We start from the raw sequence: 27,983 nt of genomic DNA on the forward strand, positions 1-27,983 counted from the left end.
GAGCGAGCTTCAACTCCCACCTTCAGCAGAGCTTCGAACATGCCCCGAGTGAGGCGGGGGACATTGAGTCCGAATGGGCTGTGTTCCGTGCCTCTATTGCTGAGGCGGCCTGCCGGAGCTGTGGCTGTAAGGTCGTTGGTGCCTGTCGTGGCGGTAATCCCAGGACTCGTTGGTGGACACCAGCAGTGAGGGATGCCGTCAAGCTGAAGAAGGAGTCCTATCGAGCCTTCTTGGCCTGTGGGACTCTGGAGGCAGCTGATGGGTACCGGCGGGCTAAGCGGCATGCGGCTTCGGCTGTTGCCGAGGCAAAAATTCGGGCATGGGAGGAGTTCGGCGAGGCCATGGAGAAAGACTTCTGGACGGCTTCGAGGAGATTCTGGTCCACCATCCGGCGGCTCAGGAGGGGGAAACAGTGCTCCATCAATACTGTGTACAGTGGAGGTGGGGAGCTGCTGACCTCAACTCGGGACGTTGTGGGTCGGTGGAAGGAATACTTTGAAGACCTCCTCAATCCTACCAACACGTCTTCCCATGAGGGAGCAGAGCTGGTGGACTCAGGGGTGGACTCTCCTATCTCTGGGGCTGAAGTCGCTGAGGTGGTCAAAAAGCTCCTTGGCGGCAAGGCCTTAAGGCTCTGGATGCTGTGGGGCTGTCCTGGCTGACACGCCTCGGCAGCATTGCGTGGACATCGGGGGCAGTACCGCTGGATTGGCAGACTGGGGTGGTGGTCCCCCTTTTTAAGAAGGGGGACCGGAGGGTGTGTTCCAATTACAGGGGAATCACACTCCTCAGCCTCCCTGGTAAGGTCTATTCAGGGGTCCTGGAGAGGAGGGTCCGCCGGATATTCGAATCCCGGATTGAGGAGGAGCAGTGTGGTTTTCGTCCTGGTCGCGGAACAGTGGACCAGCTCTATACCCTCTCTGGGGGTCCTGGAGGGGGCATGGGAGTTTGCCCAACCAGTCTACATGTGCTTTGTGGACCTGGAGAAGGCATTGGACCGTGTCCCCCGGGGACTCCTGTGGGGGGTACTCCGGGAGTATGGGGTACCGGACCACCTTGTACGAGCTGTCCGGTCCCTGTACGACAGGTGTCAGAGCTTGGTTCGCATTGCCGGTAGTAAGTCGGATCCGTTTCCGGTGAGGGTTGGACTCCGCCAAGGCTGCCCTTTATTACCGATTCTGTTCATAACTTATATGGACAGAATTTCTAGGCACAGCCGAGGTGTTGAGGGGATCCGACTTGGTGGCCTCAGGATTGGGTCCCTGCTTTTTGCGGATGACGTGGTCCTGTTGGCTTCATCTGGTCGTGATCTCCAGCTCTCGCTTGAGCGATTCGCGGCCGAGTGTGAAGCGGCTGGGATGAGAATCAGCACCTCAAAATCTAAGACCATGGTCCTCAGCCGGAATAGGGTGGATTGCCCTCTCCGGGTCGGGGGTCAGGTCCTGCCTCAAGTGCAGGAGTTTAAATATCTCGGGGTCTTGTTCACGAGTGAGGGAAGGATGGAGCGCGAGATCGACAGACGGATCGGTGCGGCGTCTGCAGTAATGCGGACTCTGCGCCGGTCTGTCGTGGTGAAGAAGGAGCTGAGCCAGAAGGTGAAGCTCTCGATTTACCAGTCGATCTACGTTCCTACCCTCACCTATGGTCATGAGCTGTGGGTCGTGACCGAAAGAACGAGATCTCGTATACAGGCAGCTGAAATGAGTTTCCTCCGCAGGGTGGCCGGGCTCTCCCTTAGAGATAGGGTGAGGAGCTCGGTCATCCGGGAGGGGCTCAGAGTAGAGCCGCTGCTCCTCCGCATCGAGAGGAACCAGTTGAGGTGGCTCGGGCATCTGGTCAGGATGCCTCCTGGACGCCTCCCTGGTGAGGTGTTCCAGGCACGTCCCTCTGGGAGGAGACCCCGGGGAAGACCCAGGACACGCTGGAGGGATTACATCTCTCGGCTGGCCTGGGAACGCCTCGGGATCCCCCCCGCAGATTTGGCAAATGTGGCTGGGGAGAGGAAAGTCTGGGCTTCCCTGCTTAGGCTGCTGCCCCCGCGACCCGACCCCGGATAAGCGGCAGAAGATGGATGGATGGATGGATGGTAGAGTTTGTGCTGCTGGACCGGAGAGGACAGACAAAAGACAGAAAGAGAAAGGAGAAAAAACACCTCATAAGAAAAGTGAAAGAGATAAAGGGAGAGGTAAAAAAACAACTAAAAAATAACCCAAAAACAACCTACAGATGGAAACATATACACACATACATACCCACACATATACACACATACATATATATCTATCTATATCTATCTATCTATATATATATATATATATATATATATATATATATATATATATATATATATATACACACACACCTTTATGCACACACACACATACATACGTACAAACATATACGCACTTGCCAGTATTAACACATATACATACACATACAAGCCAACTTTAGATCATAGTAACTAAACTATGAATCTAAAAAGTTAAATATAAATGAGAAACAAACAGAAATGAGAAAACTAGCTGCTGTTAGTGAATAAAACTGCATGACGACTCGGTGACTGTGTCACATGCAGAACATGCAGAGTGGAACGTGTTCCGGAAAAGGTGATCATACCAGTGTGACCCCTCCCACACAAAGGCAAGAGGCACGCCAGGAGTACCCCCGAGACCCGGGCCATCGGCAGCCACCCCCAGGCGCAGACCCCAACCGCCCCACCCCGGAGCCAGCCATGCACCGACCCAGGAGGCGGCAGAGGGGGGTCCCAGCCAGAGTCCCCCGCAGTCAGGGGGAACAGGCCCCAGCAGGCCCGGACCAGTGAGGACCGGCCCCGCCGGGCACCGGCCACCCAGGGCAGACAGAGCGCGGGCCCCACGGCCCCAAGAGCCCGGAAGCAACCCCCCACCCCTGCAGGCAGAGGGCCCAGCCCACACCAACGGAGGGCCGGGATCCCCAGACCGCCACCGAGCGGCAGCCAGGCCGCACCCCAGCGCACCAGCAGCGCTCCCTGAGCACCAAGACCCTCCCCCATGCACGCACACACACACACATACACGCACACACATACACACGCATGCACACATATGCGCGCACACACATGCACACATGTGATGTGATGTTTTCTGAATTTGACATATGTGTCCGTTACGAGTAGTAAATGCACAATAGATGAACGCCCATGCTAGCACCCTGGCTGCTGGACCAATGGAATGGTTCACCTGGAAGCAGACTTGGACTAAATCAGATGCAACACCTTGCAAACCTGCAGGAGCGAATAAAAAACCATTTTAATTAACGTACAAGGTGAACTGCAACTGTCTCCGAACTCCTCGGCTGAGTGCCTCAACAATCCTCCTCTGCTCCGACAATTCTCCCGTCATGTGCAAACAGTCCCTCATGTACTTTAAGTGTCATTAAAGCTGAGGAGGGGGGGTGCAGACCCTCCCCGGTGCATCATTTAACGACGGAGAAAGTCCCATAGTTCCGATATGATGCCGAGCTTTGCCGCGTTGCAGACTGACATGGTTCAGTCTCCCGCTTGGGGTTTCTGTGATACGGCAGGAAGTTGGTTTAATTAATGTGGTGAGAGTAAAGCTGGGGACTCCTCCTGTATCCCACAGATCCCTGATGGGTTTACTGTTCGTAGTCATGTTATTAGTCAGACACGTGTTGCATTTTAACCCTTAAAACTCTGATAGTTTGTTCATATTTCATACAGTTTTAGAGGAACGGTAGTGTGATGGATAACGTTCTCTTTTTAATGATCTGCAGATGTTTTCCAAGCATTTAGATCCCATCTAGGATGTTTACAATCCAGCCACAAAATGTAACGTTAATTGACCCTACTAAGGTAAATCCACAATGACACCATTATTTATCACATTTTCATTATGATAAAAAGATTATTACTACTATGTTAATAAGAAACCTTTATTTTGACCCACACTTTATGATGAAGTCACTTCCTGTCAATCTTTCCACCAATCAGAGAGCGTAGATTGATGGTAATGTCCAATCAGGAGCAGCCAAACATCAACAAGTAAGCAGAAAGTTTGTATTTGTGACAAAGGAGGAAAAATAAGAAATCTCTGCATCAGTCTGCTGGTCCTGTTACGTTACATGTCTGTTGTCTCATTATTATTTTCCTATGTTGTGACTGTCTGAGTACATGGGCTTATTTGTGTTCCTTATGTTTTCTCTTTTCGGGTTGTTCTGGAAGACATTTCGTTGCGCCGGGACGCTGGCTCAATGATTATTACATGCATTCTGATTCTGATTCGGAAATAATGGTCTACCGATGCACAGCGGCACTAAAGCAAAACTCAGCTAAGCTAGACGTGTTTTAGTGACGATAGCAGGTAAATAGTAACAGAAATAAGTGTAAACAAAGAAAAAGTGTTTTTATATTTTAAAGGTTTCAGTCCATTATTTCCCCTCATAAAGGTGAGAATGATGTGCAGATTGGTCGCTGCTGATGAGTGTGTTATTTCTACACAGAATTCTGCTGTTCGTAGTTTTGTTTGGACTTTATGGTGCTGTTTCTGTTGAAAGATGAATTTTAGCCTCATCATGTGACAACTGAGGTTGTCCTGAAAACATTACATCTGGGTGTTAACTGAGTTTAAAAGGCCTCAGCTTCTCTGTATTTTTACATAAAATAAAAAAAAAAAAAAACATGAAAAAATAGGCATCCATCCATCTCCTTCCACTTATCCGGGGTCGGGTCGCGGGGGCAGCAGCCTAAGCAGGGAAGCCCAGACTTCCCTCTCCCCAGCCACATTTGCCAACTCTGTTGTCTATCTGGATCCCGAGGCGTTCCCAGACCAGCCGAGAGATGTAATCCCTCCAGCATGTCCTAAGTCTCCCCCAGGGTCTCCTCCCAGAGGGACGTGCCTGGAACACCTCACCAGGGAAGTCCAGGAGGCATCTTGACCAGATGCCCGAGCCACCTCAACTGGTTCCTCTTGATGTGGAGGAGCAGCGGCTCTACTCTGATCTGCGTCCAACTGGACAGTCCACCAGCACCTTCCTACGATGTCTTCTACTGTTTTACTTCGTGCTTGTGTTGTTCTCACTCAGATGTAAACCGCTTTGGATAAAAGCGTCTGCTAAATGACTGTAGAATAGAATCTTCTCCCGAATGACCGAGCTCCTCACGCTCACCAGTCTGGCCACCCTGCAGAGGAAACTCATTTCAGCCACCTGTAGACAAAAAAAAAGTTAAAAGAGAAAAAGGATCCGTGTTTCAAGATAATGATAAGGTAGCACTTCCTGTAAATAGTGTCTTAGTAAATTAGAAGTTTGTATCCCTTAAAGATTTGTCTAAGATCAGTTTAAATATAGTAATTACAGTTTCTCACAAGGTTCTCACTAAAAAAAATTTAAAAAAAAAAAAAGTCCAATTTCATTGTTGTTTTTATCAGATTAATTCAGTTAATGTTACTTTACAAATATTAAGCTAATTAGTATTCTAAGAGGTTCATTAAAGGTCCTGTAAAGGCTGCTGAAACATGCAGGCTCCCTCTCTGCTTACTGGGAGCTGACACGGGAACTGGACGCAGGGTTCTTCCTCCCATCATCAATGTTACCCCCTTAATTTTCAATTTGGCAATAATTCTGTTTAATTAGCCCATCACATAGCAGCTCAGGTCTCTTTCTTTCACTTCTTCTCTCTGAATGTGGTTTTAACCAGAGGTGTAGCTATTCATCGGTCTCAGCGATATATCAGTCATGTAGTCAATGAGCCAATGACATTGATCCAAAATGCAAACTTTGTTAAAAAAAAATCTATGCAAAAACCATTTGTCACACTTTTATCCTGAAAATGGCTGCATTTTCCCTTTGACTTTATTATTATTGGTCTTTTTTTTATTTAAATGAAGGAAATTAACTCACCGAGTTGAGGAATAAAACATGTTAAATAGTATTTATAAATCTTTTTGTGATTTTTGATATAAATAGAACTGAATGTGATATTGTGTAATATCACTCTGTGGATCCTGATGACTGAATCTGAGGTATCAGCAGAGAATCGCTGTCCATTAAATCAATATATCATGTTAACTTTGCATGTGAAAGTGGGGCTTTGCAGACGCTTGCAGGTCGTTGCTGCTCCATGTCCGTCCTTTAAAACACGAGCTAGCGACGGAGAAATGCTTTCATTTCACGCCTTCTTTTCTCCTCCACGTTCCCTTTCCACACGTTTTCCGTTTATTCGCTGAACATCAGGATTTCACACATCGTCCAGTTTGGCGATGGAGGAAAACAGAAGATCATACTTGCTGTCGCCTCTTGGACGAGATCTGGCTTTTCATCGCACTGAGATTTTGACAAGTACAGGGCATTCACAGGTTTATCAGAGGTGTTGTGTGAATAATTGCTGACACTGTTAAACCGCAACACATCCGGAGCTGTCCAGGACTTCCTGGTGGCCTTATGATGAAGAAAAACAAGTTGTTTTTTTGGATGTGCGGCATGCAGAAACGAGAGTGACTAAAGGTGTGGAGCAGATTAAATATATTTCCCATCTTTGCTCCGTCAGACGAATCCAGGTCAGAGGACGAAGATGTGCTTCATAGTGAAACGAGTGAAGATCGAGATCATCCACCTCAGCTTCACTTTATTCTGAGATTTTAATGCTTACTCCTTTGGAAGCTTCAACCATTCAGCTTAACATCACCGTAACGAGCTGCATGCTGTTCGCATCCTTCACCGTGTAGAAGATGTGGTGAACGAATCCTCAGACATCTCCTGACAGGTCTGCTGGAGATATGTGGTCTGACCCCAGACCAAGTGATGATCAGATAAAAGATGCTTCTTCATACGTGATCAGTCAAAGATTCCGATCAAAGTAAGAAACTGCTGATGAATGTCAGAATGAGACTTCTGTGATGGTAAAAAAAAAAAAAAAAAAGGCTTCATTCACTGATAAGGTGAATATTGATCTTAGAGATGAGACAGTGCTGGATGAATGTAAAAAAATGTTACAAGAAGATGAAGAAGAAAATAACATTCAGTTGTGGGAAAGAAAAACCAACCGCGAGACTTTTTTCTGCTGGATTATTCCTGTCGATGACAGCAGGGAGTCCCTGACTCCCTCTGCGTCTCAAATCAGTCAATCATTATTTACCAATAATCTAAAGCAACGTGTTGTATTTGAAGACAAGATCTATATAATCTATATATAAAAAAAGATGGAATGCCTACAGGCCTGAAGTAAAGCAGCATGTTTTAAAACTACTTTCAGTCCTGAGCTATAGGTGATAGATTCTCTAAAAAGTCCTCCCAACAACGATGCCATAACCAGAATTTAACTCAGCAAATCAGTTGACAGGATAGTTCCTGCATCAAAAGCAATGAAGAGATTCTCCTTTCGGAAACCAAACTGTGGAAAGCCACATCCCGTCGTCGTGGAAAAGGTCTTCATTTGTTCCCAGGGGGTCAAGTTATTGGCATCAAGCTGAATAAAATACTTAATACTAAATTTAGCCATAAGAAAACCCAAGGCCGGCCCTGGGCATTGGCGGCCTAGACGGTTGCCTCGGGCTCCAACTGCCAGAAAGGGCACCAAATTGCTGTAAAATAAAAATAAGAAAGAGAGAAATCAATTCTTTTTTTTAGTTTCTTTCCATTCCCTACTAAATGATAGCTACACGTAGTCCCTTAATTGGAGTAAGTGGTTCAGAAAATTAATTGAGTTAAAACTGAAGTCAGTTTTACTCAACACCAACACTGATTTGATGATTTTCCCTATTTATTCGTACGTCACTTGCACATGCTTGTAACCGCCCAAGAAGGTCGGAAAGCTGGGAGTTATATTGAAACTAACACTGCACTGTAAAATACAGGCCGTCCACGGGTTATGTGGTTCTCAGTTTACATCGTTTTGACTCTTCGATGCTCATTAAATGAACGTAGATTAAAAAAAGAGCAAGAAATCCATATAAGCTGTTAAACGCGTGGCGTGGAGGCGGAGACGGAGCCTCAGTGCCTATATATTTACTTTAATTTTATTAAAAAGTCTATTTTAATTGTCTGTACTGTTTTTCCATGAATATGATGTATATTACGTTTATTTAGACAGTTATTTATTGATTAAGGGGTATTTAGGGGGTATTTAAGGGTAAAAATTTGACTTCAGATGAATTTCGGTTTACGCCACGGCGTAGGAACAGAACTCGTTTGTAGACCGAGGACCGCCTGTTTGCCCGTAATGATCACCAAGCTGCCGCAAAACAAGCTGGAGACTCACTCCTTTACCTTGTTCATGCAAGTCTCGTTGTCTCATAGGATAACAGATTTTTAGCTAGCAGACTTTTTCAGAAGGATTCTTGAGGGTTAGAATCTGACTGGCCAGAATGATGAGCATTCTGTGGGATAATGCCTTCAGTTTGCATGTTGTCCGATGGAAGTTTACCTCTCTGCTGGACAGCTTCAGCAGTGTCTGCTGCACCATTTTCTCTTTTCTGAACAACTTTTTAACCTGGAAACTTTGGCAATACACATATTTCAAGTTGCTATCTTGCTTTTTTATGTTTATAAACTGAAATGAATCCAAACAGCCACCAGTTCAGTCAAACAACCTGCGGGTCCATGGATATAAGCTTTACGGATCATAGCACTTTGGTGGCTAGCCTCCCAGATCTTCAAGTCTTGCACATGCATGTTTTTTAATCAGTTAAATAAATAAAAACAAAAACACCAACAGCATTTTTTCTTTAACATTTTAAAGCCAGACCCAAAGTAAAATGGGCAGCAACGAAAAAAATGTAATATATTATATCAGCATGTTACCATTATTGTAGTGCAACAGAAGGTAAGTATTGGTCATGAACAGCAGGGTTTGAACAGTTTTTTTGGTGGTTTTTGTTTTTGTTTCCATAAAGTAATGAAAATATTTGAGTAACTGTAAGTTTTAAAAATATAATACGTATAAGATTAAAGGTTAACTGCAGCCTGTAGATGGATGCTGGGATGGTGGAGAGGCTCCAAACAACAACAGGCAAAATGCAGTGATCATCGAAGCAGCAGCAGGAGTGGCAGCAAGCATGAAGTAAACAGCAAGGAAGGGCGCGTGCAGCTCAGACAGACCTGCCAGATTGGATGGGTATGTTTGATATGTAGCGCGAACGTTGGAGGCAACACGGCAGCTTGAGGTGTGTGCCTGAATGAGCTTCATTCAGTACAGAACGCTGCAACATCTTTTAGCACATCGCAGAAGCATGTCGCTCTGGTTTACACTGGCTACATGTCTGCTTTGACTTTTAGCTGTTTTTAAAGTGGTTTTGGACCCAGCTATTTATCTCCCCTTCCTCTCAGGTTAAGAGTGTGGTCGTCATCCCCCACAGCATATCGTCATTTCAATCTCACAACATAAACATTACCAGGTCTGCATATTTCCTCCTACAAAGCAGCAACTGCCTCCGTCCTTCTCTCAGCCTCCATACCGCCGCTGCACTCGCTCACAGTCTTATTACCGACTAGGTTTGTCACGATACCAAATTCCTGTTTTAATCCTGAAACCATTTTGCATTTTGATACTTTTTGATACTTTTTACTAAATAGTAAAACAACTCTAATATCAATATTTCCTTTATTTTCATCAGACTGGGAAAAATTACACAAATAATTAAAGTAAAAAAAGTGGCATATTTGACATGTTCAGTCCTTTAGAACAGAAAGAACCAGTAAAACATGACTTTCAAATTAAAAGCACCATGTTAAGTACAATAGCTGCAAAAATACTTTGGCTGGCTGGTTTTATGACCATTTTTTCCTAACAAAACAAGTTTCTGCATTTTCCTCAGTCAGTCAACAAGGAGGTTCCGTATTTTATTGAACATAATTATTTTCATTTGAACACCGTTGCTTTATTTAACCCTTTCATGCATAGTGGCCATATAGTGGACGCCTATTTACAAGATTTTTTTCTTGCATTTTCATGAATGAGAATGGTATTTATCTAAATAAACAACTTCAGTGGATGTTAGTGAGTCATCCAATACATTTCTACTCACTGGAGAATAAATAAATATGTGATATAATTGAACATGGTGTAATTACACAAGTTTACCTTTGCAATAAATAGGAAAACAAAAGGATACCGGTATACCTGTATCCTTTTCTTTTATCGAAGATTTACATAATATCATTATGATTTTATATTATTTCATGAATGTTTTATAGAACACATTAAAATAAATGACAAATCATGATAAATTCTAAATATCACTAAACAAAACAAAGTATTGCATTTGTCTGTAGAGGTAAAATACTGTATTTAAAAAAAATGTTGCATTGTCATGAAAGGGTTAACTCGTTCTTATTGTTCTACAGGTTTGTGTTTGGAAACTGCATGGCACATGATATGAACATAAATGGAAAAATGAGTAGGATAGCTAATCTATATAAATAAAATACTGTAGGATAATAGAATGTTTTTAAAAAATATTTTCAAATGCATTTCATTAATGTATGAAATGCATTGGAAAATCTATCAATCTATCTATCTATATCTACATCTATATCTATGTAGCAGAATATGCCTCGCCTGATTTTTCGTCTCGTCTTCGTGCCACTTATCCGGGGTCGGGTCGCAGGGGCAGCAGCCTAAGCAGGGAAGCCCAGACTTCCCTCTCCCCAGTGACATTTGCCAACTCTGCGGGGGGGATCCCGAGGCGTTCCCAGGCCAGCTGAGAGATATAATCCCTCCAGCGTGTCCTGGGTCTTCCCCGCAATCTCCTCCCAGAGGGACGTGTTTTGAACACCTCACTAGGGAGGTCCAGGAAGCATCCTGACCAGATGCCCGAGCCACCTCAACTGGTTCCTCTCGATGCGGAGGAGCAGCGGCTCTACTCTGATCTCCTCCCGGATGACCGAGCTCCTCACCCTATCTCTAAGGGAGAGCCCGGCCACCCTGCGGAGGAAACTCATTTCAGCCGCCTGTATACGAGATCTTGTTCTTTCGGTCACGACCCACAGCTCATGACCATAGGTGAGGGTAGGAACGTAGATCGACTGGTAAATCGAGAGCTTCGCCTTCTGGCTCAGCTCCTTCTTCACCACGACAGACCGGCGCAGAGTCTGCATTACTGCAGACGCCGCACCGATCCGTCTGTCGATCTCGTGCTCCATCCTTCCCTCACTCGTGAACAAGACTCCGAGATTAAACTCCTCCACTTGATGCAGGACCTGACTCCCGACCCGGAGAGGACCATGCCTCCCAATCACTCCTCTCCAGATCTCACTGTCATTGCCCACGTGAGCATTGAAGTCCCCCAGCAGAACAATGGAGTCCCCAGAAGGAGCACCCTCCAGCACTCCCTCCAAGGACTCCAGAAAGGGTGGGTACTCTGAACTGCTGTTCGGCGCATAAGCACAGACAACAGTCAGGACCCGTCCCCCCACCCGGAGGCGGAGGGAAACTACCCTTTCATCCACTGGGGTAAACCCCAACGTGCAGGCACCAAACTGGGGGCCGATGAGAATGCCCACACCTGGTCCCTGCCCCTTGCTGCCGCCCAGCTCACACTGCACCCGACCCCTACAGCTCCTCCCGCAGATGGTGAGCCCATGGGAGGTGGGGCCCATGTAACCCTTTCGGGCTGAGCCCGACCGGGCCCAATGGGTGAAGGCCCGGCCACCAGATGCTCACTCTCGTACTCCACCTCCAGGCCTGGCTCCAGAGGGGGGTCCCGGTAACCCGCGTCCGGGCAAGGGAACATTCATGCCAAGGTTTGTCGTCATCATGGGGTCGATGAGCCGTGCTTGGTCTGGTCCCTCCCCTAGACACCTGTTTGCCATGGGTGACCCTACCAGGGGCAACATAGCTGCTGGGATCTTCAGGACGCACAAACCCCTCCACCACGATAAGGTGACGGCTCACATTATTGATTATTAATTTATTAATTACCTTGGAGCACCACTCATCACTTTTATTTAACCTAAGATTCAAGAGGATGAGACACCTGAAATAAATTCAATTCAATAAACACAGTCTCAATTTAAAGAAGTAAATTCTAAGAACGAGCGAACCAGAAATTGTGCATTCGGAAATTATGACAAGAATGGATGAATTGATTACATGTTTATTGACAATGATGATAAACAACACAGTAGAAGAAACCAAACAGTTAAAAAGAGGTTATTAATGGACTGGGTTAATGGATGTCTGCATGGGTTTTCAATTCTGACATTAATAAGGAATGCTGAAATGAATTAAATGAGATGGAGCAGGAAGAAACTGGTTGGAATCAAGCAAATAAATCGGGATGATTATCTTACTTAAATCTTTGATAAGAATGTGTTCAATAATTCTAAATTTGGATATGAATTCAAATTTAATTATTTAGTTAAAATTAGATGTACTGGTTTGGGACATCACAAATGTCAGAGCGCTATCAGATCTTACTTTGATGTGGATCTCCGGAGTTTGGGGTCGAAGCGGGTGGTTGGTTCCCTATTCGGCGCGTTTCCGGGGAATTGGATCCTTGGAGTGTCAGAAGAGGTAAGTCTATGCAGCTACTCTGGGCTTCTGGGTCCGTTCAGCGTAGTTCCAGAGCAGCGTGATGATGATCCAGATTGTCCCAAAAATAGATAGTTCCAGATTTTACGTGTAAAGACGCAGTGGAAAAAGTTTGAGCTACGGTTCTAGTTAATTACTGATCTCGGGAAAAATGACTGGTTACAGATAAACACTTGTACTTTCTCCCGTTCGTAAGAACGGAGAGGTAAAAGGCTTATAACGAAATAAACTAAGAAAGAAAGAACAAAAAAAAGAAGAAGCTAAAAAGAAAAAGAAGCTGAGCGAAAACTTGGAAAATAAGATCAATGAGGTTAAGCATCTGAAGTTTCCCTTAATTGGGGGAAGAAGTTTGAATCTCTTTCCAGTCCCCTTCTCAGTCAGGGGAGGGGTTGTTCTGGTGCCATGAAGTCTGGTACTTTGATGAAAGGTGTCATTTTTGACAAGAACCAGGGTTTGGTCAGATGTGACTCTCTGCATCCCCCCGACCTGCAACTATAAATTGCCTTAGATGTTTCACTTAGAAAACCTCCCTTTGTTGATGCAGCTGCATTCTGTAGAGAGGAGGGAGAGTGTAAATCTCTGAGTGCCGTCCTCCTTTGGGTCAAATGGTCACCCTTCTGTCCTGTGTGGGGACCAGTCTTACTGCAGAGAGAGAGAGAGATGGGAACTATTGTTTAATCCAGTTCGAATGTCTTTTAATCCTGGAAGGCCAAGCTCATTACATATAGATATATAGATATAGATATCTATATATCTATATCTATATCTATCCATCTATCTATCTATATATGTATATATATATATATATATATATATATATATATATATATATATATATATATATTGTGGTTACTTTTTTCTTCTTTCAGTCATTTTATTGCTGGTGACCTGTCCAGGTGTACCTGCCTCTCGCCCAGTGATTGCTGGGATAGACTCCAGCTTGCTGAACTGGACGAAGTGGTTCAGAAAATGGATGGATGAAAAGAGGGGTGGGGGTTGACATCGGAGTTTAACTGTTCATGAGTGAAGTCAAATACCACAATGAAAAAGGACCAAAGGGGGACATGGTCTGATTTAAAGACCAGATCCTGAGCAGTTATTAAATGAGCTTTGTTCAGTTTGGTCCAAAGAGAAAAAACAAGTAAAGATAAAGTTTACGGAAGGAAAATAATGGAACAGAAGCTGTTTATCTGCACTGTGGCTCTTTCACTGTGCTCCAGTGAACTCCACAAATTAGAAACCTGTGCTCAAACTGCAATAGTTAGATACAGTATGAGGAAGAAGGAAATCCATAGCATGATGCAATTGATTGTAGTCTCAACGAAGCAAGCAGTCAACACGGCTTTCTGGCATCAAGCAGCAAAAGGCTAATTAATGTAGGTGGTGTTTCAGTATATGGCTGCTTTGGCTCGGCATCGATCCACGTGTTAATTAACCCCTGCTGGCTCCTCATCCATCATTCTGACTCCATTGTTTCTACGCTGCACAGTGAATACACTGGAGGATTATCGCACCTTTCCTTTCTGCTCATTTCTGCCTTTCCTCCATGTTTTACCTGCCAAGTTCCAGCTCCTCAGTTAGGATAGTTTAATAGTTGACCTTTTGCAGGTTTTTCTTTTCATCCAAACTCAGAAGCTGCATGAAATGATGTTGCAATGGAATGGTGGGGATTTCAGGGAACACACAGAACGGGTTTTTATCTCAGTCTGAATGTGGGAAAATCAGGTTTCTAATGGAAACCATCAGGTTTCCAGGAACCCTGACTTGACTGATCTCCTCCTCATCAGATGGAGGATTGTTTCTGTGTGTTTAGTTTTTTTCATGTTTTCTTAAAAAAAAAAAAAAAAAAAAAAAAAAAAAAGCATAAAATGGATTAAGTGAGCCAGTTTAGCTTAAAGTCAGAGATGCAAACATTTCTTCATGCTCAGAAAATCTATTTTCACTTCGGAACCAGAAGAAACAGATGGAAGAAAAAAATTTGCTGAATGGGAAGTCGGATTAAAATGTAGCATAAAGATGAATTAAATTTATTTTATGTGTTTAAAATCTTAAAACTGTTCAGCGATGCTAAAAAAGCATGACATCATACATAGATGTTTTCGTCATGGATCTAGGACACGTTCTGGCTCAGCGGAGAGAACAAGCAGACAGACTGTCCTCACTGCGGAGCTCCGCGGACAGACTGTCCTCACCGCGGAGCTCCGCGGACAGAGTGTCCTCACCGCGGAGCTCTGCGGACAGAGTGTCCTCACCGCGGAGCTCCGCGGACAGACTGTCCTCAACGCGGAGCTTTGCGGACAGTGTCCTCACTGTGGAGCTGGAGAAGTGTGTGTGATACACACACTCCACCTCAGCATGGTGGGATGAAGCCAGCAGACCTTGGGATGATTTATGTACCAGAGAAAGATTTAACTACTGTATCTGGTAGAAATCCCTGTAAGGCGGTCATCATTACCTTAGAACACTGTTTATGGTTTCCTTCATGAAACGACAAGCAGATGACGAATCAACAGGCCTCTAGACTCTCCTTCCACTGCTGGTTCATTTGCACAAATGTTTCATTTTCTGCCTTTGAAAATTATATTTTCAAAATGATTGTTCCAACAGAAACTAAAGAGTTCTTATAAAATGTAACAAGCTTCCCGCCCACACTCCAGACATCCGCTGGACACGTATTCAGATAATTGGTTCGTATACGACACTCATGTAAATGTTGATCAGTCATCTAGAACATAAGCTGCTTCAGAGTAGATAGAGTGCAGGGAAATTACCATATCAATGCACGGTGGGACAAAGGCGGCCGTTGTTGTAATGGTGAAGCAAAATGTTAAACCTTGAGTTACTTTCTCATTCAGAATCCTCCTGTACAAATACAGATGTAATCACATGAACAAGCACAGAATAACACACCCCAAACACAAGGTTAACATTCAGCCGCTGCTGAGAAACCCGTTATATATTCAGCGTGAAAGCAAATCAGCACACGGTTACAGAAACTACTTCTGAGTTTTATTCCTGAGTTTCTAAACTGTAAGTGCAAAAGATGTGATGAAGTCGCCGTGAGCTGAAAAATTCCGTTTACATGCAGGACAGAAAGTAAACTTGTGAATGTTGGACTGTTTCTTTGTTGTAAAAATGCTTCTTGGTGATAAAACGTGTTAATTTCCCTTTGAAAGGATTTAATTGAAAAGATGGATGGATAGTTGGATGGGTAGATGAATAGTTGGATGGGTGGATGGATAGTTGGATGGGTAGATGATTGGTGGATGGGTAGATGGATGGGTGGATGGATAGTTGGATGGGTAGATGGATAGTTGGATGGGTAGATGGATAGTTGGATGGGTAGATGGATATTTGGATGGGTAGATGGGTGGGTGGATGGATAGTTGGATGGGTAGATTGATAGTTGGATGGGTGGATGGATGGGTGGATGGATAGTTTGATGGGTAGATGGATAGTTGGATGGGTAGATGGATAGTTGGATGGGTAGATGGGTGGGTGGATGGATAGTTGGATGGGTAGATGGGTGGGTGGATGGATAGTTGGATGGATAGATGATAGTTGGATAGGTAGATGGATAGGTAGATGGATAGTTGGATGGGTGGATGGATGGGTGGATGGATAGTTGGATGGGTAGATGGGTGGGTAGATAGATAGTTGGATAGGTAGATGGATAGTTGGATGGGTGGATGGATGGGTGGATGGATAGTTGGATGGGTAGATGGATAGTTGGATAGGTAGATGGGTAGATGGATAGGTAGATGGATAGTTGGATGGGTAGATGGATAGTTGGATGGGTAGATGGATAGTTGGATGGGTAGATGGATAGTTGGATGGGTAGATGGATAGATAGATGGATAGTTGGATGGGTAGATGGATAGATAGATGGATAGTTGGATGGGTAGATGGATAGATAGATGGATAGTTGGATGGGTAGATGGGTGGGTGGGTTAAACTGTCAGTATGTCTGGGGGAACATTCATAGCAGCCTTTCTGTTTCCAATCCTGGTCCTTTTGCTCGGAAAGTCCGCTTCGTTTCAGATAATGTGAACGTGTGAACTGATGCTGAGGTTCAGTTACAAACACCGGTCCCAGTCCATTTCAAGTGGAGCAAGGTAGTGGACTACAAAACAAAGTGCATTGTGGGTAAACATGCATTTCTGGCAAAAAGCGGCTCTGGACAGGAGAAATGGTTCACGGACAGATGTGGAAGACTTTGGTTAAATATCTGGTAGAAATCTGATGAACAAAACCTCCTGATCTGATGCAGCTCCATGTTTTCTTGCCTCTGGAGGTGAAACATGTCTTTCAAAAGGTCTGATTTATCCGACAAGTGCATCGTGACACAGTGTCCATCTGGAATACTGTTGCCCCCCCCCTCCAACTTAACCCAGTCCCAAGTCCGGCTGAGTCCAGAGGACTGTCCTGACAATAACACACCCTGAATCATCCAAACGTATAAACAACCAGAAGGAAAGAAGATTTGACAAGTTTTTCATGGACAAAGATCACGTCCAACTCGCCTGCTCGTCCCACAGACACATTTTCCTTCAACATGTGGCTCCATTTCAAAGACAAAGAAAAGTTTTCCAACAGATTTGTTGCTAAAAAGCTTCGTTACATAAACATAAATAATCTACAGAACGCAGGTTTACTGGAAATGGCTGCGCTAAAGAGATATTTTACATGGCAACTTATATCAAACAGCATTTTGATCCACAAAAAATCTCAAGTTTAAAATGAGGACCAATAATACTGTACCTAGAAAAATAAATATTATTTATGTCTGGGGTTTTTTTGGACTATTTGTTGATACTTTAAGTATCAGCCTTTTCATCGCTGCCGCCACATTCAGCAACGCCACAGAAACTTTCTCCTGCTTTCTGATCTGCTTCCAGGAGCGTTTCTCAGGAGGTTCTCCTGTTTCGATGCACTTCACTGGATCAATTACTTTTTATTCTCTTAATATGAGCCTTATTAACATCAGGAATACATGGATATGACATGAAGATTGACAAATGCATCAACACATCATAGAGGCAACAATTAAACTGACAGGTTTAAGCTTGCATGTATTTATGATGTTTTTTCCTACAACTTTTCAACTTTGCATTCAGTTTCACTGAATTCTGAGACAAACAGCTTGTATAAAATCCGTCCAGCATCTCTGTCAGCTCACTCCTTTGATTTGGCTTCACTTGGTTAAAAACTTTGTCAGGAATAGGAAGAACATTTAGAAAATTTGTACTTTAACCCACAAATTTATATAAAATCTAAATAAATAATCATTGTTTACAATCTTTCTGAGCATGTTGGAAACACACTGTGTTTCTGCAGGACTTGACTTGCCAGGAAAGGAGCTGTGTGTCGGTTTAATTGTTTTTGCCAACCTTGACTTCAAAGCTGTCTGTTAAATTTATCCACATGAATATTGAGCTGCACATGGAGGAGTAGAAACCCCAGATGTGTCATAAATTTCAGGTTTTCTCCTCCTATTAGCAACCGCTCATCCATTTCAGCAGATGATGAAGCTTTTTTTTAGAATTAAGAACAAACTCCTTCTCACAGGGATTCCGGTCAGACGCTTTGAGCCATGTGGCTGAATCCCAAGCAGCCATAAGGCTGCAAAAAACTGTCTCTATTGCACATGTGAGCTGCAAAAACAGCCAGACTATTGTTAGAGCCATTTAGTAAACATTTTTGGTAAAATACTCAGTTGTTTAATAATGAGAAAGTTTTGGGCTTTAACAAGGTTAATTGAAGACAATTAAAGCTGCTCTGAGCTGATTGGTTCTGGTTTAACAAGCCATCCATGAAGCTTGAGTTTCTCTTTTCTGTTAATTCCTGCTATGGAGCCGGAGCACACTAGTCTTTACCATGTTTTAGTGTATTTACTCATAAGGAGTACCTTTATTGTTTTGTATATCCTCTTTTCTCTTTCCTGTAAAGCTGAAAAGATTTAGTAAAGAACATAGAAACAAGCCATGGACTTTCAGTGGTTTTTGGAAGCATGCGTCGTTCTCTACAGCTAGAAGAGCGTCTCTATAGTCAGTGCCACTCTTACAACTATATATGTTATAAAGTCAAGACGAAAGAAATCTATGACGAAAAGTTCAGATATTCATAGATCAGTCATTATTCAACAAATTTTAATAGACGTTGAACTAGCCTGAAGCCAATAATCAGTTCAACTTTATTTGTTTGTTTGTTATTTGTTTATTTTTTTATTTATTTGTACAGTGTCGCTTCACAACGTCATCTCAGGACACTTTACAGACCTCATCAAGAGCCAGTTTATAATAAACAGCTCAGAAAACCAACAGATTGCAACCAATCTTGACTTGGATCCAGTCTGCCATCCTGCTTGTATGTGTGTGTAAATATATATATATATATATATATATATATATATATATATATATATATATATATATATATATATATATATATATAGTAATATATATATATATATATATATATATATATATGTATAGTTATATATATATATATATATATATATACATATATATAGTTATATATATATATATATATATATATATATATATGTATAGTTATATATATATATACATAGTTATATATATATATATATATATATATATATATATATATATATATATACATATATATATATATATATATATATATATATATATATATATATATATATATATATATATACATATATATAGTTATATATATAGTTATATATATATATATATATATATATATATATATATATATATATATATATATGTATAGTTATATATATATACATAGTTATATATATATATATATATATATATATATATATATATATATATATATATATATATAACTATGTATATATATATAACTATACATATATATATATATATATATATATATATATATATATATATATATATATATATATATATATATATATATATGTGTGTGTTCGTCTCTGTGTGTGGCCCTGCGATGGACTGGCGAGCTGTCCAGGGTGTACCCTGCCTGTCGCCCAAAGCCAGCTGGGATAGGCTCCAGCTTCCCCGCGACCCTGAATTGGATTAAGCGGTTCGGAAAATGAATAAATGAATGAATGAATATATATATATATATATATGTATATACATACATATATATATATATATATATATATATATATATATATATATATATATATATATATATATATATATATATATATATGTATATATATATATATATATATATATATATATAGAGAGAGAGAGAGAGAGAGAGTGTGTGTGTGTGTGTGTGTGTCTATGCTTGTCATCCACAAGAAGCTGTCTGGGGAAAGCTAATGCTCTGTAACAGAGCGAGGCAATGAGCCAGGATCAGTATTAGGATCCACTGGGAAATAACATGTGAAGAGCAGCTTTCCAGTATGTTGCAGCGTGGGGGGTTGGCGGGGGGGGGGGGGGGGGGGGGGGGGGGGCTTAGGGAAATAACCCAACGTTGGTGTGAATCTCTGCCATTTCCCTCGTGTCAATTCGCTCTGCAAACACATTCACGTACAAAACATGCCACTGTTACAGTTGTTTCAAGCTCATAACAAACAGTGCAACGATGACTTTATAGTACCACACAACCAGCAATCCAATTTCACTTATTCTGTGTGCACACACACCCACACACACACACACACACACACATACATGCACATGCATGCATGGAGATATAATTGTGCTGCGCTCACATCTTGCAGCTCTCCCATGGTGCATACATATTAGAAATATAGAGTTATCTCCATTGCAGATACACAGAGAATCCCAGTCTTTCAGCAGTATTTCTGCTCTTCTCTTTCTCTCTCTCTCTCTCTCTCTCACACACACACACACACACACACACACACAACCCCCTCCTCAGGCCCAGTTAGTCAAGCAATGACATCTGCTTTTACAGTTTAATTGCCTCCACCGCAGCACATGCAACTTCAGTGGATGTGTTGCGTAGCTCCTCCGCCGTTCATCATTACTTGGCATTGCTATCACTAAGCCGTAAGCATAATGCAGTAGTAGGTGGGAGGACGGATCTAACAACACCAAAGCAAGAGGATCTCATTTGGAAGTCTGTTGCATGCAAATGCCTTGCCTCATAGGCAGATACTCTTCCACATTTTAATTGTAGCTTCTTTTTTCCTGGTGCCGAGCTGAAAAGGTGACCTCAGAGTGAGGTGCCTCAGAGTAAGGTTATTTAAAAATAAAAAGCTGCCGTTGCACGTAAAGTCACTGCTAAAGGCACTTACCTGGCCTAGCTTTGCAGCAGGTGGACTGCTTTGTGGGTCTAATGAGCCTGGCATGAAAGAAAATGTTGAACTCCTGAATGTGGAGCTGAACTGGAGACTCATCAGACCAGCAATGTTTCTCCATCTTCTATTGTCCAGTTCTGGTGAGTCTGTGTGAATTGTAGCCTCAGTTTCCTGTTCTTACTGACAGGAGGGAACCCGCTGTGGTTTTCTGCTGCATCTACTTCCAGGCTGGACGGGTTGTGTGTTCAGACTGTAGATCTTGGTTGGAACCAGTGCTTACTGGACTTCCTGTCGGTTTTCCATCATCTGTCCATTCTCCTCCAACACCAACAAGACCTTCTGGTCTTCTGCTGCTCTTCTCCAGAAACTTCTCTGGAACCGTTTAGATGGTTGTGTGAAATCCTTAATAAATCAACAGTTTCTGGAATGATGCTATTTACTTTTATTAATCCCGTTTAGGAAATGTAGCTCCGCATGGAGCCCGTCTGTAGATGTACTCCCGAGCCGTCAGCTGCCAGGTTGGAGCACCTGCAGAACAGCTGTGAGGGATTAGGGACCCACATTGGTTCACCTCTTTCCACACTGAAAGTCACTTTGAAAATCTCCTTTCTTCTTCGTTCTAAAGCTCAGTTTGGACTCGGTGTCCAGCAAGTCGTCTTCATCGTGTCCACGTAGCTAAACGCACTAAGTTACTGTCATGTGATTGGCTGATTAGATGTTTGTTTTACTGAAGGTCAACCTGAGAATATGTTACGTTACGTTGCAGCCCAGTTGCTGGGGGGGGAGTTTCAAGCGGTGGCTTTCTGTGTGGAGTTTGCATGTTCTGTCTGGTATCCTCCCATCGTCTAAAGAAATGCTTTTTAGGTTACCTGGTTACTCCATGTTGTCCCCTAGAGTGAGTGTGAGCGTGAATGTTTGTCTGTTTAGATGTGTGATGGACGGGCTACCTGTCCAGGTGTACCTGTCTCTCGCCCAATGGTTGCTGGGATAGACTCCAGTTTCCCGCGACCCTTAACTGGTTAGGAAAATGGATGGATGGAAAACTCTTTGGCATGTTGGCGAAGCTGAATGGTGATGATGCAGAATAAGAAACGTATTTCAGCTTCCATTGTGGATAACAAGACCAAATCAATAACAATTGTTTTTAAATAAAACAAGATATGAGCTTAATATTGTTGGAATGGCCAATAGTCATTCATTCATTATCCTAACCCCTTAGTCCACTAAAGGGTAGCGGGGAAGCTGGAGCCTATCCCAGCAGTCTTTGGGCGAGGGGGGTGTTACACCAGTCGAGTCCATCGCAGGGAATGTCCAATATCTGATATTTAACTTAACGGATATTGACTGATACCAGTATGTGGGTCTCCAGGTTTGTCTTCAGAGTCGTCCCACTGTACTGACTGGAAGAGTCATCCCCTTTTCCTTCATCTCTCTGACAGATAACAGCTTTTGATGAGCTCCAGGCTGACTTCAAGGTGCCGATTGATCAGGGAAATCCACTCCACGCGGTGAGTTTGCCTGTTTTAGTTTTTATTTCTAGTTTCAAACATCTTTCTGATTCTTTTTTGTTGTTGTTGTTGAAACGTAAAAACATTAATCACCAAGCTGAATTCATTAAAAATAATTTGTAATATAAGTAAGTCTCATTTTATTTATTTACAAAAAGCCAAATCTGGGTTGATGTCTCCCTTACAGCAGGGGTGTCAAACTCATATTTACAGAGGGCCAAAATTAAAAAGAAGAGCAAAGTTTAGGGCCAAACTCATTTTCTTTATTCAGAAAGTGACAGCTAATATCCATGTTTTTCTTGTCTTAGAGATACAGTATTAAACATTTTCATATATTAAATAATAGTTGGGCCTATTTTTGCTTAAACACTGAACCCAGAACCAATTTAAAAAAAAACAAAAACTGAAATAAATATCAGGCCTCTATATCTGGAACTTTATATTGATTTTAATTTTAACCTAAATCTTTTCATCACAGGCCATCAAGGCCAACACCTAATAAACAAAAAAATAACAATTATTTCTTCCAACTTTGAACAGACCATGCCTTCAGTAAATAAAATCATATTTTTCCATTTTAGTTTCCTTCCATTTACTCTGATGATGCACATGGGTCCATTCCAGATATTTGCCGTCGCTTTTTACAAGCAAGCGCATCAGTTTGTGGAGTCAGGCTCTGAGCTGAGGAAATCCTCAGGACTGAATGAAGGTGTTCATCAGTGAGACGACTCCTGTGTGCTGTTCTGTTCATCGTCATTAAAGAAAACAGTTGCTCACACTAATATGTGCTGCTGAACATAGAGAGGATTTACGCAGTTTGGGCGCAGAGTCGAGGCATCGTGTCCAGGACATAAGGTGGAAATTGCGCAGCACCGACAGAATCATGCTTTGACCTGAGTGTGTCATTACACTGTAGCTCAGTAAGCTGCATTTGGAGGTTGGTTCATGCGCTTTTCACGTCAACTGCAAACTGGTCGCTAAAAAGTTCAAATTACATTTTTTTAGCTTCAAAGTCGGCAAATAGTCGACAAAAAATGAGCTGGGTTTCTTCGCTGCATCTGCTTCTTCCACAAGCACAACTTGGTACTTAAAGCCCTCACGGCTTTGTAATAATGATGACGTGCACACGTCCCTGAAGCTGCAGATTGAGCGCGCCGAGGTGGGGGCGTTTTCCGGTCTGGAATCTAGCTCGCCAAGACAACATTGTATGTATGCTTTACAGAATACCACCACTTCTTGCCTGGTAGGACTTAACATGTTAAAAACTGACCCTTGAAATAATGGGTCGAAAACTCGATTAAAAAGTCTGGTCTTTATTTGAATCTTTATACAAATATCATAGTAGTACAAAAGGCATCCACCAGGGGGCAGAAGACAAGTTTTCAAGTGATGCAGTAGGTCTCAAGAAGAGTATGCATTAAATAATATCCATGTGGCATTAAAAGATTCAAATATTTTAGTCAGTAACATTTATTTATATTGTACTTAACACAGATTAAAAGCCACTAAGTGCTTTGCAACATACTCAAATAACATAAAGAAAGAAAAGATTAAAGATAGTTACACATAAGGGTATATAAACACAGGAGATAAAAGATTAGATTGAGAAAAGAGCAATCATTAAATATAGCATGAACCAAAGAGAAATAAAAAGTTAAGACTAAGTTCATATCTAATTAAAAGACAGCAGGAAAAGGGTTTTTAGCTGCTTTTTAAAAGCGTAAACATGGAGATTTAGGTGGGATACTGTGCAATTCAAAGAGGAGAAAACATTAAATTCTGCTTATAGAACATTCAGTGTAATTCAGAAGTTAATACACTGGATTACACACGTCAACGCTCCTGTCTGCTGAATAATTCAGATGTGCAGTCAGTGCTGACTAAAGACTGTCTTTCCTGCAGATCTGCATTATTACATTTATAGATGTAAACGTGAGACTATATTTATATGTATGGTTTAGGTTTGGTATGGGATGAAGTATCACTAATCAGGTCTTTGAGCCTCGGAGCCTTGGCCCTTTAAACACACTGCTTTTTCTCACCCTGATGTCATCTCTTCCTGCTTCGCCTTAAAAACAAAAAAAAGACATTGAGGAGACATGCCAAAGTGTTCAGCCTCATCACGCCTTAAAACTGCAACAGCGGTAATCAAGACAAGTTGTGAGAAAGAATGCACATTAGGGCTGCCCTGCCTGGGAATGCTGCCCCATGTAAAATTGTTTTAGGATGAATTCCAGTCTTCTAAATCCGTCTCCCTTGAGTTTTGTGGGCTTTTACGAACACAGCTGGGTTTTAATAATGCATCGTGCAACGGCACAACACCAGCAGTTTGTCTGAAGGTGACTTTGACTTAAGAGCTCTGCACTGTACCGCATCTCTGGAGTATTGACTTCTATACTTCCTTGGGGACGAGCAGAAGAAAGACGGGAATTCGTTAGAGAGGAAGCAAGACTGAACAGAGTGAAAGTAAAAGTTTAGCACTGAGGCTGGTAGAGGCAGAAATGGTTGTGGAAGGATTTCTAATGGAGCAAATGAAAATAATTCTTGAGCTTGAAAGGCGTTTTACTGTCTTATTAAAGTGCCTTAGACCAGATTTTCCCACTCTGTACCACTTTTGTATTTTTCTTTATTTGCATATCATTATGCAATAGAGAACATATCAAAGAATCCGAAGGGGAAATGGGTACAAAAGGTTCTGTCTAATTTTCTTTTCCCTTTACTTTTCTCATCTCTTTCTCCAACGTTTCTGAAAGCTTTCCTTCGCTCCTTCCCTCCCAGCTTCTGAGATGAAAGACATCTCTGCAGTCAATTTTCACATTAATATGTAGCTCTGAACTGCAGGATATACTTTTCAAATAGACATTCATATAGTAACTTACAGTAGCCATTCTTAAAGTTATTTTCATCCGGTTTAACTTATTGTTGTATTTTTCTGCTGATTTAACGTGTCCTGAAAAGGGCTTGTAGCTGTTAACACGCCCAGTTCTTCCTTGTCTTAAACGATGAGCCAAATGTAAAGGAAGAAAAATTTATCTTTATATCGATGTTAACATCCAGTTTGATCTAAATATACTGAAACAGTTCTGGGGTACTGGATCACATGGTAAGGACCATTCTGTCCATAGATAGCTGGGGTCAGAGCTTGGTCTGCATTATTAACTGTTTCCTGGTGATGGTGAAACTCCACCAAGGTTTTTTCAATGATTTATTTGTTTGGGCTCTATTAGTCCTTACTAGCTTGACAGGAACGGGGGTGAGAGAAACCAGGGAATGACATGCAGTAAAGGGCCCCAGACCAGGACTTGAACATGGGCCGGCTACACCAAGGAGCTGTAACCTTTGTAGATGGAGTCTTCACATCCATTTATATCCTTTATGGCCAGAATGTAGGCATAGCTGGGACATTTACGGAATCTCTGTTTTTTGCGGATGATGTGTTTCTGTTCACTTCATCAGGTCATGATCTCAAACTCTGACCAGAGCGGTTAACAGTCAAATGTGAAGGAACTGGAACATCATGGAGCTTGGTTGCCAAAGGGTGGAGCGTCCTTTCCATGTCAGGAATGAGATCCTGCTTTACGTGGAGGAGCTCATGTATCTTGGGGGCTTGTAGAAGTGTGTTGGTAGAATGGAACAGGAGACAAGCAGGCTAACTGGTGCTAACAGTAATGCAGCGGTCTGTCCCTGGCCCTGCATGGTTACTAATAATTGGTACCATTGTACCATTGGTACCTTACAGTTGTGGAGTGGGTCCTGTCTGCCCGAACCCGGGTGGCCCCCATGGTGATGGCCTGGGTGGTTGTGGGTGGGGCTAGGCCTTTGTGTAGAGGCACCCTGAGGATATCGTTTCCTTATCTGGTACACATGTACCTGGCCATTCATCTTCTTTTAACTGTTATAGGGGCCAATAGGGCATGGGTGAGGCTGGCTGTGGGTGGGTGTAAGGAGACTATTGATGTACGTGTGTGTGTGTGTTTTATCTATTTTGATGTAAATTGTATAATGTAAAGCACTTTGTATTGTTTTTAAGAACGAAAAGTGCTATACAAATAAAGTTTGATTTGATTTGAAGTGGTGGTCCCTCAAAAAGTGGGTATATTCTCAATTTTTCACCCTTTTTTAAAAAACAAAAGTAGCCCAGAAAAAGTGACATGTAAGACTTCTCTGTTTAGTTTACCCCAAAAATATTTGCTCACTGTCAAAAAATTCTGCTCTTCAGTTTCACGGGTGTTTAGAAGTAGGATTACTCGATTGCTGACATAAAAAGAAGTGGGAATACTCCATATACCTGCATATATCCTTGACTACACCACTGGTTGGTAGTCACCAAAAGAAAGAGATATGAGTTTTTCCACAGTGTGTCTTGGATCTCCAGTAAAGATAGGATGGGAAGCTTGTTGTTTTTTTTTAATGAGGGGCTCAGACAGTTGCTGCCATTCCACATGAAGAGGAGAAAGATGAGGTGGCTCAGACACCTGGTTAGGATTCTTCCTGCATGCTTTCATGTTGGAGGTACGTAGGCCTTGGGCAAGACTGAGGACATAAGTCTTCCCAGGGAATGCCTCAGGATTACCCCAGATGAGCTGGAAGAAGTGACCAGAGAAAGTCTAGGCTGCTGCCAATGATACCTGACTTCTGATACATAGTAGGAGCTGGATGGTTTGTAGTTAGGAAGAGTTTTTTTTTATTATTATTATTATTTTAAATGTTCAATTGCGTGATAAGTTATTTTCTTCCACATTAAATAAAATGTTTGATAAGGAAGTGGGGTGGTCCAGCTTGTTCAGTGGGTACAGCCACTGTGACTGTCTCCACATGTACTGATACAGAAAGAGATGCATCTTAGGGGTTGCAGTATGTGTTTCCAAACACGGTGCTCTGCTGCACTTTGCCAACCTCAGGTTGCAGAAATGTGTTGTCTGCGTGCTGCACTACATGACTGACTTTGACTTTGACATCAGACTTTTTGTTTTTCCTGAAGGACACTTCTGACTGCAATGATGTTTCTCTTTTTCTTCCATGGAAATGTTTTTTTGTGCTGTTGGTGGCAGTTGAGCTAGTTATTGAACCAAACAGCTGATTTTGCTTGGCTTCAATTTCAGCTATGTGAACGTCAGTCTCCACTTCCGTGAAAATCCTTTTATTTTCTCTGTTAGCCATTATTTTGTGGATCAACACACTATTTTTTTTATTTGTTATAAAATTATGTTTAGTTGCCACATATGGTTGATTAAAGTTGTTTCTGAAGGCAAATGACTGTGAACTGGTACAAGCAGTGAGCGCAGTGATACAATCAAAGGTCATTGACAAAAAAAAAGTCATTTTGAAAATGTGCTTTTTTTTTTTTCTTTTTTTTTTTTTACATTTTTTTTATGCTGCAGGTCCCCATACATGCTAGATGCCACATTTTTACTACTGTGTCTCTTAATAAACAAATAACTGTGCTGCTTCAAACTGCAGTGCTTTTCTTTAATAGATGCTGGAGCTCTGTTTGGGATAAGTAACAGCTTGAGAATACCACAGAAAAAAAAGAAAACTTGTACACAATGTTGATGTAGTTACCTGCATTGCATCTGAGGCAACTGGATCCATTTTTTCACAGCAATCTGTCCACGATCATGTCATATTTCCCACGTTTCCTTGTATGGCCAGGATGAATCACCCATCTAGAATGTGC

General features: G+C 42.2%; 1 protein-coding gene across 1 annotated transcript in view; it reads left to right on the plus strand.

Annotated features, from left to right (window-relative positions):
- Positions 1-27,983, plus strand: part of cnih3 (cornichon family AMPA receptor auxiliary protein 3) — a 109,963-nt gene that overhangs the window by 8,470 nt on the left and 73,510 nt on the right. The window contains exon 2 of the mRNA XM_079255651.1: positions 22,238-22,306. Within this exon, the coding sequence (XP_079111777.1) occupies positions 22,238-22,306 (69 nt within the window). The remainder of the gene's footprint in view (positions 1-22,237; positions 22,307-27,983) is intronic.

This window comes from Telmatherina bonti, assembly GCF_933228915.1.
Source record: "Telmatherina bonti genome assembly, chromosome: 16".
NCBI lineage: Eukaryota > Metazoa > Chordata > Actinopteri > Atheriniformes > Telmatherinidae > Telmatherina > Telmatherina bonti.